Raw genomic sequence first — 15,974 nt, 5'->3', positions numbered from 1 at the left:
CTGGCAATTCTTGACTTTTTATTTCTCCATATGAATTTACTTACAATTTTTTCTAACTCATTAATTTTTTGGAATTTTGATTGGTAGGGCACTAAACAGATAGTTTAGTTTTTGTAGAATTGTCATTTTTATTATATTAGCTCTCCCTATCCATGAGCAGTTGATATTTGCCCAGTTATTTAAATCTGATTTAATTTGTGTGAGAAGTGTTTTATAATTGTTTTCAAAAAGATTCTGAGTCTGTCTTGGCAAATTGACTCCCAATATTTTACATTGTCTGAGGTTACTTTGAATGGGATTTCTCTTTCTATCTCTTCCTGCTGTTTCTTGTTAGACATATATATAGAAAAGTTGAGGATTTATGAGGGTTTATTTTATAACTTGCAACCTTGCCAAAATTCCTATTTGTTTCCAGTAGTTTTTAGATGATTTCTTGGGATTCTCTAGGTAGACCATCATGTCATCTGCAAAGAGTGAGAGTTTTGTCTCTTCCTTCCCAATTCTAATTCCTTCAATTTCTTTTTCTTCTCTAATTGCTGATGCTAACATTTCTAATACAGTATTGAATAGTAGTGGTGATAATGGGCACCCTTGTTTCACCCCTGATCTTATTGGGAATGCCTCTAGCCTCTTCCCATTGAATATAATGCTTGTTGGTGGTTTCAGATTGATACTGCTAATTATTTTAAGGAACAGTCCATTTATTCCTACACTCTCTAGTGTTTTTAATAAGAATGGATGCTGTATTTTATCAAAAGCTTTTTCAGCATCTATTGATATGATCTTATGATTTCTGATAGCTTTGTTCTTGATATAATTGAGTATACTAACAGTTTTCCTTATACTGAACCATCCCTGCATTCCTGGAATAAATCCTACTTGGTCATAATGTATTATCCTAGTGATGACTTGTTGTAGTCATTTTGCTAAGATTTTATTTAGGATTTTTGCATCTATATTCATCAGGGACATAGTTTTATAATTTTCTTTCTCTGTTTTAACTCTTCCTGGTTTAGGTAATAGTACCATATTGGTTTCATAGAAAGAGTTAGGCAGAGTTCCATCTTTCCCTATTTTTCCAAAGAGTTTATATAGGATTGGAAGCAATTGTTCCTTAAATGTTTGGTAGAATCACTTGTGAATCCATCAGGCCCTGGAGATTTTTTTTTTTAGGGAGTTCAATAATGGCTTGTTGAATTTCTTTTTCTGAGATAGGGTTGTTTAGGTATTTAATCTCTTCTTCATTTAATCTGAACAACTGATATTTTTGTAAATATTCATCCATTTCACTTAGATTATCAAATTTGTTGGCATAGAGTTGAGCAAAATAATTTCAAATTAATACTTTAATTTCCTCCTCATTGGTGGTGAGTTCACCTTTAATTATAACACTAGCAATTTGGTTTTATTCCTTTTTATAATCAAATTAACCAGAGGTTTATCAATTTTATTGGTTTTTTCATAATACCAACTTTTGGTTTTATTTATTAATTCAACAGTTTTTTTGCTTTCGATTTTATTAATTTCTCTTTTAATTTTTAGAATTTCTAATTTGGTATTTGGGGATTTTTGATTTGTTCTTTCTGTAATTTTTTTAGTTGCATGTTTAGTTCATTTATTTCCTCTTCCTCCAATTTATTCATGTAAGCATTTAGAGCTATAATATATCCCCTGAGAGTTGCTTTGAATGAATCCTATAGGTTTTGGTATGTTGTTTCATTATTATCATTATCTAGGATAAAATGGTTAATGCTTTCTATAATTTTTTCTTTGGTCCATTCATTTTTTAAAATGAGGTTATTCAGTTTCCAATTTGCTCTGGATCTATATCTCCTTGGCCCAGTATTGCATATGACTTTTATTGCATTGTGATCTCAGAAAGATGTATTCACTATTTCTGTCTTTCTGCAGTTGATCATTAGGTTTTTATGTACTAGTACATGGTCAATTTTTATATAAGTTCCGTGTACTGCAGAAAAAAAGGTATATTCCTTTCTATCCCCATTCAGTTTCCTCCATAAGTCTACCATATCTATTTTTTCTAACAATCTATTTACCTCCCTAATTTCTTTGTTTGTTTTATGATTTGATTTATCTAGCTCTGATAGCAGGAGGTTGAGGTCTCCCACTAGTAGAGTTTTGCTGTCTATGTCTTCCTGTAATTCTTTCAGCTTCTCCTCTAAGAATTTGGGTGCTGTCCCACTGGGTGCATATATATGCAATATTGAAATGACTTTATTGTCTATGGTACCTTTTAGGAGGATAAAGTTTCCTTCCTTATCTCTTTTAACACTATCTATTTTTGCTGCTGCTTTGTCTGAGATAAGAATTGCTGCCCCTGCTTTTTTACTTCAGCTGAAGCAAAATATATTTTGCTCCAACCTTTTTCCTTTACTCTATATGTATCTCTCTGCTTCAAATGAGTTTCTTGTAAGCAGCATATTGTAGGATTCTGGTTTTTAATCCACTCTGCTATTTGCTTACGTTTTAAGGGAGAGTTCATCCCATTCACATTCAGGGTTATGATTACTAATTCATTATTGTCCTCTGTTCTATCTTCCCTCTGTTTGTATTTTCCCCCTTTCCCCCCTTTTATCCATATTCCCAGTATTTTGTTTTTGAATACCACCCCCTTCAGTGTGTTTGCCCTCCTATATCACACCCTCCCCTTTCTTTCCCCTTTCCATTTTTCCCTTTTCCCTTCCCTTCCTTTTGTTATTTCCCCTTATTTCCCCCACTCCCCTTCACTTTCTCTGCCCCCCCTCCCCTTTTGCCCTTTTAATACTTGAAAGGTTAGATGTCTTATAAGTTAACTGAGTATGTGTAGGCTGACTTTAAGCCAAGTCTGATGCGAGGAAGATTCAGGTGTTTCTGCTCTGCTCCCTTCTTCCCCTCTATTACCATAGGTTTTTTTGTACCTCTTAGTGTAATGAGATTTGTCCCACTCACTCCCCTCGCCTCCTCCAGTCTCTTTCCTGTCCCCCATTTTAGGGAGGTAGTGTATTTTTTTAGATCATTCTATCTAGGTCATAGAAACTTCTGAGTGCCTGTCCCTTCTAGTTCAGTATATTCTATTGAATAGAGTCAAAATTCCTGAGAATTATTAGAGTCTTTCTCCCAAGTGGGGTTAAAGCCAGTTATGTCCCATTAGATAGCAGTCTCATGGATAGGTCATGGATGTCCATCATGTCTGGCTAGGTTTATTCTCTTTGTTAGACTTACATTTCTCAGGATTTATGAGAGTCTCTCCCCCCCATGCTGGGATATAGCCAGTTTCAACTTACTGGATTGAATTTTTTTCCTTTTACTGCCCTCCCCTTTTTTTTACCTTTTCATGTGTCTCTTGAACCTCCTGTTTGATGTCCAAATTTTCTGTTTAGCTCTGGTCTTTTCCTCAGAAATTTTTGGAATTCTTCCATTTCGTTAAATGTCTATCTTTTTCCCTGGAAGAGAAGGCTCAGCTTTGCAGGAAAGTAGATTCTTGGCTGCATTCCAAGCTCTCTTGCTCTTCAAAATATCTCGTTCCAGGCCCTTCGATCCCTTAATGTTGATGCAGCCAGGTCCTGCGTGATCCTTACTGTGGCTCCTTGATATAAATTGTTTCTTTCTGGCTGCTTGCAGGATTTTCTCTTTTATCTGACAGTTCTGGAGTTTGGCAACAACATTCCTTGATGTTTTCATTTTAGGGTCTTTTTCTGGTGGGGATTGATGTACTCTTTCAATAACTACTTTGTCCTCTGATTCCATGATCTCAGGGCAGTTTTCCATCACTAGATCCTGTAATATTAAGTCCAGGTTTTTTTTCTGTTCAATGTTTTCAGGAAGTCCTATAATTTTCACGTTGCCCCCCCTCTAACTATTCTCGAGGTCAGTGGTTTTGTTGATGAGGTATTTTACATTTGCTTCTATTTTTTCTATTTTTTCATTTTGTTTAACTGACTCTTGCTGTCTCATGGAGTCATTAGTTTCTGTAGACTGTTCTTTTTTTGGGGGGGAGGAGTTTTCTTCAATAACCTTTTGTAATTCCTTTTCCAATTGGTCAATTCTACTTTTGAAAGAGCTTTCCATTTGACCAATTGAGGTTTTGAGAGAATTAATTTCTTTTTGCATTTGCTCATTTGAGGATCTGAGAGATTTATTCTCCTTTTGTGTTTGTTCAATTGTACTTTTTAAGGTTTTCTTTTCTTGTTGCAAAGTATTGATTGTCTCTCCCAAATTTTTAAGCTCTTTCCTTATTTCTCCAAGGAAGTCTTTCTGTGCTGGAGATCAGATTGTATTCTCCTCAGAGGTCCCAGGTCTCTCTGAGTTGGGGTCTTTCACTTCCAGGAATTTTTCTGTGGATCCACCTTTCCGCTGACCCTTCTTCATTTTGCTCAGACCTGAGTTGGGGAGGGGGGCTGGTTCACAGGGGCTTGGGATTACTAAAGGCTTTACTCACTGAGTGCAGTTTCTCTGGCTGGCCAGTAGGAGGTGTTGGTTGCTTTCTCTGGAGTGTCTGTGACCTTGGTTACGAGGCCTTCTCCCTTTGCTTGAGGGAAGGAATTGTAGGTATTGAATTCTTTTGCCTTCAATCCATGGTGAGCTTTACCCTGGCCTGAGGTCATTCCTCAGCTGGGCTGGTTCTTTTGCTCACACACCTGGGCCTGAGGCAGAAGTAGTTTGCAATTGTTTGTTTTGGAGGAAGAATCAGTGCAATATAGGCGTGCACTCAGAGTTTCTCAGACCTGAGGAGCCCAGGGATGCAGCTGTCCTGCACCAGACCTCTCCCCGCAGCCCCTTCCCCAAGCTTCAGGGGGACAGCACCAACACCAGTGCCTCTGCTTCCCCGCAGACCCAAGCCCCTTTCGTCCAGCCCCACCACTGATCCAGCAGGTCCGGCTCTCCAGCCCTCAGACTCTCGGTTCCAATTCAGCTGTTAATCTGGCTGATCTCAGCCTGCGTCTCCCTCGGAGCCCAGACTCACCGGCTGGTACTCAACTAAGGCTGCTATGGGAGACAAATCCTGAGGTAGATTTTCCTCTCCTGGCTTTTCTTTCTGGGTTTCCTGGTTCGGATTTCTTTTAAGAGGTTTGTTTCATGTGATAGATGGGGAAGAGATCAGGAGATTTTAGAACTGTGCCTGTCTTCTCTCCGCCATCTTGGCCAGAAGTCACTTCAGTTTATCAGTAAAATGAGAGAGTTAGCCAAGGCGATCTTTGAGGCTCTTTTGATTCTAAATTCTGTGATGTTTAATTCTATTTATTATGCAATATTGTATATTCCAGTTATTTTAGTTTGTGCCTTATCTTTCTATTAGACTGGAAATTCCATAATGCAAGTGATCCTTCTGGTATAGCATTGTGTATACAGTAAGTATTTAATAAAAGTCACATTTAAGAAATATTCACCACAAAAAATTTAAATCTAGCAAATAAACTTGTTTAGTATTGTAAAATTCATCATAATGAATACCTTGAAAACACTGTATTTTGACTGATGACTCATTATTACCTAATGATCACCAAAAGAAATAATAACTGATAAATTATCCAGAGTTCTGTTAATATTTCTATTAAGTAGAATAATTATTCACTGGTTTGACAGGCCCCTTTCTTTGATTACAAATATTTCTTAAAGTCCTTTATATAAAGTGAGAAAATTGTGAATTCATACTCTACTAGGACAGATGTTTGAATTTTACTGGAGTTGAATTTCATACATCCTAACTAATTACAAACACTAATAACTTTAATTAGAGTAACATCTTACTTGTTAAACCAAATGATTAACTTTTATGATTAGCATATAAACATGACTAATTAATGAATTTACTCATGGTCTTACACTTTTTTTATCCAGTTATGACATGTTCACAGTTTTACCTAAATGAGGAAGCAGTACAGTATAATGGAATAAGTGCTAGATTTGTTTTCAGAAAACATGGGTTTAAAACCCACTAAGTATATGACCAAAAGCAAGTCATTTAACCTCTCTAGCTTTCAGTTTCTTCATCCACAAAATGAGGAATTTGGATTATATCACTGATGTTCAGCTCAAAAAGAAAAGGGACCACTAAATAGTACATAGGAATTATTATTGAATGCATATTGATTTAGAAAGCACATATTAGCATTATCTATATTCTATTGTATGTCTATTTATTTTGTTAAATATTTTCCAATTACATTTTAATTCCATCTATACTGGGAGAGATGCAAGCTACAATGTAGCCTGGCTATGTATTTAACACTTCTGGAATAAATGATCTTGAAAGCCCCTTGCAGCTCTAAAGTTCTAAAGCTATGACTCTATGATCCCTAACATTACTCTGAAAACTAAATAAAAGTATATTATGGGATCTTGAAAAAAGATTTGGTCAACATAAACTTGTTTTAGAATCAATGGAAGCATTGAAAATATGAAATAAACTAGCTTATTAGGGATTTTTTCAGGAGAGAGGTGTGTTATCATATCCTTTTTGTCATATCAAGTAATTAATCAGTCTTAATGTCAGAATCCATAGGCTTCTTCTCGTAACAAGAGTTTTAATTGCTCTGGATTTCTCTCCAAAGCTGACTTTAAAAAAAAAAAACTATTTGAATTCATTTTCCTCACCAATACTGAGGAATTATATCTGGCATAATATTTTCATTGGACTCTTCTTTCATCATTATTCACTATTACTAATTTAAGGGAGAGAGAACAAAATAGTATGCAATTCCAAGACAATATGTTTGGGGGATGGTACAGTAAAGTAACATAAGAGACAATTATGAGTACAATAACAAACTAATTGGAAACTTGAAGCTCATCAGTTTCTATAAATTCCCCTAAAACAAAATTTTGCAGCATTCCCACTGTGGAAATCCCCCCACTTATACAGATTGGCAGTCACACTCATATAAGTTATTATCCAACACATTTATCACCTAGATCCTTACTTCTTTCTTCCCTGTAAATGTAATACTTACTCCTACTATTTCCTCTCATTTTCTAACTCCATCCAATTTAGTCGTAGTTCTTAACATATAGTTATGTCTTCTCTCTTCTCTGCTTTTAATAGAATTCCTCTTCTGTTGTAAGCCAACAATAGTTGTCCTCACACATATGTCATGTTCCTCTCATCTTCTTTGCCACTTCTAGATCATTGATCTGTTAGCATTATTTAGCAACCCCTGCTCTTTTTAGGTCCATGTGATATATACCATATTCTCTCCTTTCTCAATGCTCCCTAAGTGTTCTCTCCAAGTACTCTCACATTGTCAGTGACTTCAACCTTCAGTTCACAGGCTCTTTATCTAGATTCTGTCCTACCATTGTTCTTAGCCACTTTGGCATCCTTGTTGTGCACTAGACCTTACTTTGGTCCGGTAGTTCAGGTTAGACATAAATGAGACACTCATAGGCTATTTAACAGTAAACAAAAGGAGGTAGTCTTAAGACATTGCATGGAAAGAATATTCAACGAGGAAACAGCTCTGGTTCAGGAAGAGTCAGCCTTTCCTTTTTCCAAACAGAAATGAATTTGGTCAGGACTGGCCTCTTGACATCCTTAAAAAAACCAGAAAGCCACAGAGATGGTTTTTGCTTGAAGTTCCCTAAATCCGTCAAGGGTTGCAGATAACTTCTAATTTTTTGGAAAATGATAAACCCAGCATAACCTACATGGAGGAGATCGAGGTAGACATTACTTTTACCACATGTTAATGACCTAATTCCCTGCTATCATAGTTCTTGTTTTTCAAATTTCTTTTTGTTATTATAAACCTGACAGGTAGCAACAAAGGAACATTTTCTCATACAAAGAAGAGATAAAGAGGGCTCTGCATATGAAGTTGTAAATATCTACTAAATATGAAAAAACCACTAGTTGATTATATTTCAATTATTTATTAATTATTTCAAAAGTTTACTAATTTCAATATATACAGTTTAACATTGTAGTTTCAATAATGCCCTGCATGTCTGTGATCCCTTTTGAATGTCCTTCTACTCTTTTTCGATATGCTTTTCTTTTTATCTTTTTCTTGATATTTCCAAAATTCATTTCCCACTGTTCACCTATCTTTCCCACCAAAAAACTTTTTTTCTGAATCTCTAATCTATCACCTCTTTGTCAGGAGATGAGAAGCTTGTATCATCATCAGTTTTCTGGATTTCCGATTGATCATTTGCATTGTTCTACTTCATTAAATTTCTTTTCATTAAATTCTCTGATTCCATCCTTTTAAATCATTTTATGTGTGTGGAAGTTGATCCCCAGAACTGACAGGAACAGATCCATGGATCAACTTCTATACACTAACTAACCTTGATATCTCTCTCTCTGTCTCTGTCTCTCTCTCTGTCTCTCTCTCTCTGTCTCTGTCTCTCTCTGTCTGTCTCTCTCTCCCTCTCTGTCTCTCTCCCTCTCTGTCTCTCTCTCTCCCTCTCTCTTTCTCTCTTTCTCTCTCTCTCTGTCTCTCTCTGTCTCTGTCTCTTTATCTCTGTCTCTCTCTCTCTGTCTCTCTCTGTCTCCCTCGTGCATTCCCATTCATAATTTTATTTTTTCTCTCTCGATTTTATTTAATTTTCCATTCCTTCCTTCTCTTACTATCCATCCCATTAAGCACTCCCTTCAGTCAAATCTAATTCATTTGTTTGTCAGGACAATATCTCCATGATGTCATGGTCTTCTACAAAAACAAATGAAACACATCATCACTGAGGTAAAGGAACTAACATTTGTGGAGGTGTAAGAGGAGAATTGACATTATTGTCATTCAGTAATTCAGCTATGCCCGGCTTTTTGTGTCTCCATTTGGGATTTCCTTTGCAAAGATATGAACATGGTTTGTCATTTCCTTCTCCAGATCATTTTATAGATGAGGAAATTGAGGCAAATAGGATCAATTGACTTGCCCAGGGTCACACAACTAGTATCTGTCATTTTTTTCATTTCATTTTACAGATGAGGAAACTGAGGGAAACAGAGTTAAGTGACTTGCCCAGGGTCACAAAGATAGTAAGTGTTTGGGGCCAGATTTGAACTCAAGAAGATGAGTCTTCCTGACTCCAAGTCCAGTACTTATCCTCTGCTGCCCTAAGTCTTAGGAAGGGGAATACTTAATGAAAAAAAAAAAGGATAGCTTTCTTATTTGGGGGCAACTAGGGGAAAACTTCAATAAGGGAGTAGTATTAGAAGTGAGCCTCAAAGACAGAATTTCAAGAGGGAGAGTTAAATATTGGGACAGCTAGATTTGTGCAAAGGATAGAGGGCCACCCCTGAAGTCAAAAGGACCAGATTTCAAATCCAACCTCAGAAATTTACTAGCTTCATGACCTTGGGCAAGTCACTTAGCATTAATTGCCTCATATCCAGGGCCATCTTCATTCATTCTGATTCACATCTGGGCACTTCATCCAAATGGTTCTTGAGGAGAATGACAAACTGTTCCCAGTGTTTTTGCAAAGAAAACCCCAAGTGGGATCAGGAAGAGTTGGACACAACTGAAATGACTGAATAACATCAAATATCCTTATGCTATTCCAACTTTCTTATTATTTGTGTATTCCATCTTCTATAGGAGATTGTGAGTTTCTTAAATGTAGGGATCTTGCCATTTTCCCCATATATATATATATATATATATATATATATATATATATATATATATATCACCTTCTAGAACAATGATTTGTATTTTATATATGTGTTTAAGCAACATTGAATTGAATTAACTAAAAAAATATAAAACTAGTCATTCATATATAAATTCCTGGAATATGTTTGCTGAAATTTGTCTTGTTTTCTTCCTGTTTTAAATTTGGATTTTATTTAACATTGACAATGGGATCAATTGAATAATAAATTAAAAGTAAGAATTGCCCTGACCAGTATGGGAGCTCCCCAGTCTTAGTCCCATTTTCAGTCTTCATTCATGGTTTTTGGTAGAATGAAAGTCAGTGACACGGACTAATTCCTTGAAGTTAATCTGACCAATTTAGGGAAAGGAAATTTAGTAGAAGTTAGATTTTGGAATGGATCCCCAGAGTCATATTTTCAGTCTTGCTGGAATAAGAGGGTACAGATGGGAATCATCCTGTGATTAATTTATATTTTATTGTAAGTATTTTGGCTAGAGAATTTCCTTTCAGCCTACCATTAGTCCACAGAAGAACCCTGGTTTGTTGTATAGTCCCTATGGGCCACCTAAGACTTACGAATGTATGTGCATGTGATTGTGTATGGCCAAAAGAATTAATCACCTTGCCAAGTCAGCCTCCAATTTATTAGTTAGAATGGCCCTCAGATACAAGATAACATCTTCACTGGGATCATGCTTGAAGTCTTTTGTTAAAACTTACCAATGTTTATATATCCCTGGAAAAACCACCAGGAGTTCAAGGTCACTTTCATTCCATAATGAAACATTGGAATAGGAACATTGTGGAGGACATATTAATAATTAATTTACTATAAATAGAACTCCATCTTTTGTATTACTATCTACTGTCATTAAATAAATTTATTCCTCTTTAAGATATTTAGGGCAGTTCCAAGAGTTTGGGCAATCAGTTGATTTTGGTGCCAGAAGTGAAGTTTAAAGAAATGTAATTTTTCCTTCCTTTTTATCAAGTCTATAGATGAATGAGGGCAAAAGAGCAGAGGGGGTCTTTTAAACTGAGATAGTGGTTAAAAGAAGAAAGAAATAGAAAACGATTGTGCTCTTTTTCTCATTTCAAAGATTTGTTTCTCAAGCATGTGCTACCTGTTTTGGAGATCTTTCCTCTTTTTCTCTTTCTTTGGGAGATGTTCTTTTCTTATTTTCCTCATTCCTTTTAATGTCCTTTAGATTTAAAAGACAGATGACACAGGCAGGGAAAAAAGCATTAGAACAGGGCATGGTCAGAGTTGGATAACAGAAAATAATGTCACCCTTTTTTTGGTATTATGCTTACCTCATTCCCACCCCCCTCTGCCAGTTCCATGTTCAGTCCAGTGGACTACATGAAAAGTGTTATCATATGTCACTCTTAAATTGGGGCTTTGCCAGCCTCCCCTCTAAATAATAAACAGGATGGATTTACCACATTTGACAGGAGCAAATCTTATATCAATAGAAAACAAGTATACACTGAAAAATTTTTGTGAATTTGTGTGAAAACATAAAGCATTCTGATAAAACTTTTTGGGCCTCAAGAATCCAGTGACCACAACTTATTTTTCTATGATATTTTACAAACAACATAACTCTTGTTACTTATTCCTTTTCCTTTTGATGATTTAGAAAATTTAAAACACGTTTAAAGGTAAATGTTTTTATTATTAAACCGGCTATCTTCCTTACCCATTGAAAGATATTAAAAGGAAAGTATGTAATTGAATCAGCTTTCATATTCATATATCTATTTCTTGTTAATATCTATTATATTGTATGTTGTTATTTTGTTGTAGTATTATTGTTATATATTATGTTGTATTCTATTCTATTATACTATATATTTTTGGCCTTGTGATTCTATCTACTAGGTTATTATACCCTGAGGTATAATTAGGTAAGACTTATTATTGGTAAATCCAGACTTCTTTTATTCCTACTGTTTCTCCTTTAAAAGGACAGATAAATCAAGAAATAGTTTCTATTTTTTCTGTTAATAATATTAATTAAAAAGAAAGTAAGGAATTGATTTGGTAATTTGGAGAAAGTAAATGCTATATCATATGGATTCATGTAACTTAGACTTTTCAGGTGCAACTGAATGGTACATTGTCTTTGTAAGCTCAACCAAAGCACATTTATTAATTGCCTAAGTGCTGATTATTCAGCAGGAGTAACTTTTTCACTTGGTAATAACTGATATATCATCAATATCACATTATCAAACTAATTGTCTTTATAGATAATATTCAAATATGGATGACTCCATAGATATTAAAGTGAAGCTTAAAATTTTATGCTTCAAACCTAGCTTCCTCTCATTTCACCTCTTTTTTTCCCCCCTCTAGGTAGAGTGGAAGCTGCCATGGATCTTATCCTGATCAATTCCTTGCCCCTTGTCTCTGATAGTGAAACATCTCTCACCTGTATAGCCACAGGTTGGCGTCCTCCTGAGCTCATCACTATAGGAAGAGACTTTGAAGCCTTGATGAACCAGCACCAGGAGCCCTTGGAAGTTACTCAAGATGAATCTAGAGAATGGGCTAAAAAAGTTGTATGGAAAAGGGAAAAAGCTAGCAAGATCAATGGTGCATACTACTGTGAAGGGAAAATCCGAGGAGAGTCCATAAAAATACGAACAATGAAGATGAGGCAGCAAGGTAAGAAGATGTGAAATGATAGATAAATCAGGTCTAATTAGAACTGCATGAATTCTTACATAAACTGTTTTTACAAAGGAAAATTATCAATTGAACATGACTATGACTTTTCTCTCTAAAGTATCTAAAAAGATGTGATAGCTTAAAATTGCACTAAGACTGTTGGGGCATCCTGTATTATTATTTTGGGTAGATGAAGGTGCTTGATATTATTTTGATTGATTTGATCTTTCTAAAAAGAAGTATATTTAAAGTTGAATGTCTTCAGGGAAAATCAACAAAATCAACTAATATTAGAGTTATTCATTTCAGAAATACTTAAATTCACTACTAGGTTTGATTCATTGCTTCTTAAAGATTAATTCTTTTCCGTGGGCTACTATCATAGGTAATTGTGGCAGTAATAATTAAGAGGTGAAGAAAACAGTTGGCTTTAGAAGTACATCTTCTCTGAAAGATTTTTATCTTCAAAACAAGTCAGAAACTCCCCAGACTGATTATCAAAATCTAAAATAGAAATATACTTTCTAATTGAACTCTTTTAAGTACCTGAAGGATCAAGGAACTTTTTGGGAAAAAATGAAATTTCACAAGAGAGTTTAATTTCATTCAGGTTTACAATGTGGTTTATTTGGGCCAGCTACATGAAGCAGCAGATAGAATATAGGGATCTAGAGTCACAAAGACTCTGTATTCAAATCCAGTCTCATACATTTACTAGGTGTGTGACCTGGGATCATTAGTTAACTTCTATTTGACTCAATTTCCTCATCTGTAAAATGAGAATAATAATAGTACCCACTTCAAGGTAGGTGTTGTAGGAATCAAATGAGATAATAATTATAAAGTAGTTTAGCATAGTTCCTGGCACATAGTAAGCACCATATAAATATTAATTTCTATTATTAATAATTATGATAATAATATGCACATGTAGTACAAATCTCAGAAAAATAACTGATGCTTTGACATTTTTGCTACATTGCACTTTCCTTAAATAAGAGTCTTTGGTTATTTATGGGGGAATGCATATCAGAGTCCATTAGAAAAGATTATAGGACAATTGATTTATAGTGAAAAGGGAACTTAAGGGCCATCTAGTCTAACCCCTTCATTTTACACATGTGGAAACTGAGGTCCAGAAGTTAAATAATTTGCCCCAGGTCATAGGATCCAGATTCTATGACTCTATGTCCATTGCTTCATGTAGATTTCTTTGGAATCTCTAAGAATGCTTATTAACTAACTGGGAAATCCTAGGATTTAACTGACATAAAATCAACTTTTAGGTCAAAAGAGAATGAAAAATCTCTACAAATAAAGATCACGTTTCATTTAAAAGACTATAGCATATTCACCTCTAAATGACATCAGGGTGAGTGGGAAAAAGGCACACCAGAAATTCCCAGGAATGCAGCTATTCAGCACCAGGCTGAGAAGGAAAAGAGGTTGAGCAAAGGGATGTTAGGTGTGCCAAAGCCATCACAGTTGAAAATTAAGCTCTATTTTTTCCCCTCACATCTGTCACCTTAGTTTGGCTTATATAAAAAAAAAAAGTTATACTAAAGCTTCCATGGGCTCAGGGAAGACAATCTGGGAGTTTTATAGCTATTGCTTTAATGAAAAAAAAAAGCCCAGAAATGTCACAGATAACTGAATTTCATTCTTAGCTCCTTGACTGCCCATTACTTAACCCACTAATTTAATCTCCTCTACTTACTGAACTCCAAGTGAGAATTGGATCCCTTGGATCCCTTCTAGAATCATAGGATTTTACAGCTAACAGGAACTTTAGATAATATGTAGTCCATTTTAGAAATGAGAGAAACAAATCCCAGAGTAGCAAATTTATTTTTCCAAAGTTCTATAGTCAGTTATTATCAGGAAGCAGCTAGATGGCACACACAATAGATTGAGTTCTAGGCCTAGAGTTAAGAAAACATGAGTCCAAATTTGGCTTCAGACCTTTACTCACTTTCTAACCTTGGGCAAGTCATTTAACCTCTGCTTGTCTCAATTTCTTCAACTATAAAATAAGTTCCCAGGGTTGTTGTAAAGATCAAATGAAATAGCAGTATTTGGGGAAAAAAAGTTAGCACTTTGAATAGTGCCCATTACATTATAGGTGCTATAATAAATTCTAGCTATTATGATTGTTATTGCTGTTTTCAAAGTTGGAGTTTTAATCAGGTTCTCCATTAGTATAGTATAAAGTTTCTTCTGCCACACAGTTGAACTAAGGCATGTTATTTCATTGACTCAATAAACATTTATTAATAAGTATGTCAGATACTGTGGTAGGCATTGATTTTACATAGAAAAACTCTCTGGGCTCAAATTGAGGGACCAGGTCAACCCTACAGATCATTAGTTCAAACAAAATTGGAATATGGACTCAACTTTTCCAAAGTTTCAAATTGGCACTGGAGAGTTATACAGAGTTAGGTCATAGATAAGACAGATAATAATAAAACAAATACACAAACAGACAGATAGAAGGTGATAAAGAATTTATTAAACAGTCTGTACTAGGAACTGTGCTAAGACTTAGGGTCACAAATATAAGCAAGCAAGATAGTCCCTACCTTCAAGGAGCTTACATTCTTGGTTTTTTTGTTTTGTTTTGTTTTAGGTTTTTGCAAGGCAAATCGGGTTAAGTGGCTTGCTCAAGGCCACACAAGCTAGGTAATTATTAAGTGTCTGAGTTCGGATTTGTACTCAGGTACTCCTGACTCCAAGGCCAGCGCTCTATCCACTGTGCCACCTAGCCACCCTTAGGAGCTTACATTCTAAAGAGGGAAGACAACATGTAGAGGGGATCTAAAGAGGTATGAGTGAGATGCTGATTCCTAAAATGTTGATCTAGGGGAAGGGAATCATTGATGAAGTGAGGAGGGCTCCAGGGTAGAGTTTTCATGAGTGGGCAATGAGGCAAGTGAAGAGAGAGTGGAAATTCTGGAGCAAGTCCAGAGATGATCAAGGTTCTGAGGTGAGTGAGGTAAAGCATAACTGGAGTCTTTTCTCAAACTTCCCTAATCTGAGTAAGTATATCTTACAAAAAAAATTTTCTATCCAAAATAGACTTTAAAATAAGTACAAAGAGCACTAGTCTGTAGTTAAAATCTTCTAAGAATAACTGAAATAATTTTGTCAAAATCTAGTGGTAGCTTTCACTTTCATACTGTTATAGTTAATACTATGCTTTTATATTCATTAGCTAATTTTGCCATTTTATCATTCTGGAAACTGAGACTTGGAGACAGTCTACATGTCAGGTCCATACTTTACCCGGGTCTCATTCACTCCTAGTTTACATCCACTTACCACAGCTGCCTCTTTTTACACAAGACTTTGACATGTTAGGGTAATCAACTCATTATCCATTTTGGCAATCCTTTCAAATGTTACTAGAAAACTTTCAGAGTATCCAGAAAAGTAGTCAAACTGATGAATTGGTGCCTTGACAAACCATCTTCCTGAAATATAGGATAAGAGCTAAATTTACCGGGTTGGCTCACTGGATTTACTGTGATTCTGTTATAGAGTTGTCTTAAAGAGGCACCTTCTGACTAAAGCTTTGGAAATCTTAAAGTCAGAAGTCATGAGTTCCATTATTAATTTTATAATATGCTTGATGTTGGGCAGCTAGGTGGTGCAGTAGATAAAGTACTAGTGTTGGAGTCAGGAGAACAGG

At 35.4% G+C, this 15,974-nt stretch overlaps 1 protein-coding gene across 2 annotated transcripts in view; it reads left to right on the top strand.

Moving 5' to 3' along the window:
• TEK (TEK receptor tyrosine kinase) overlaps nucleotides 1–15,974 on the top strand; it is a 136,152-nt gene that overhangs the window by 33,788 nt on the left and 86,390 nt on the right. For both annotated transcript variants that reach the window (XM_074206166.1, XM_074206165.1), the window contains exon 2: nucleotides 11,969–12,280. In XM_074206166.1, the coding sequence (XP_074062267.1) occupies nucleotides 11,969–12,280 (312 nt within the window). The remainder of the gene's footprint in view (nucleotides 1–11,968; nucleotides 12,281–15,974) is intronic.

The sequence above is a fragment of the Macrotis lagotis genome, chromosome X, assembly GCF_037893015.1.
Source record: "Macrotis lagotis isolate mMagLag1 chromosome X, bilby.v1.9.chrom.fasta, whole genome shotgun sequence".
NCBI classification, from domain to species: Eukaryota; Metazoa; Chordata; class Mammalia; order Peramelemorphia; family Peramelidae; genus Macrotis; species Macrotis lagotis.
Note: the sequence above shows the minus strand (reverse complement) of the source record. Positions and strands in the feature narration are given on the sequence as shown.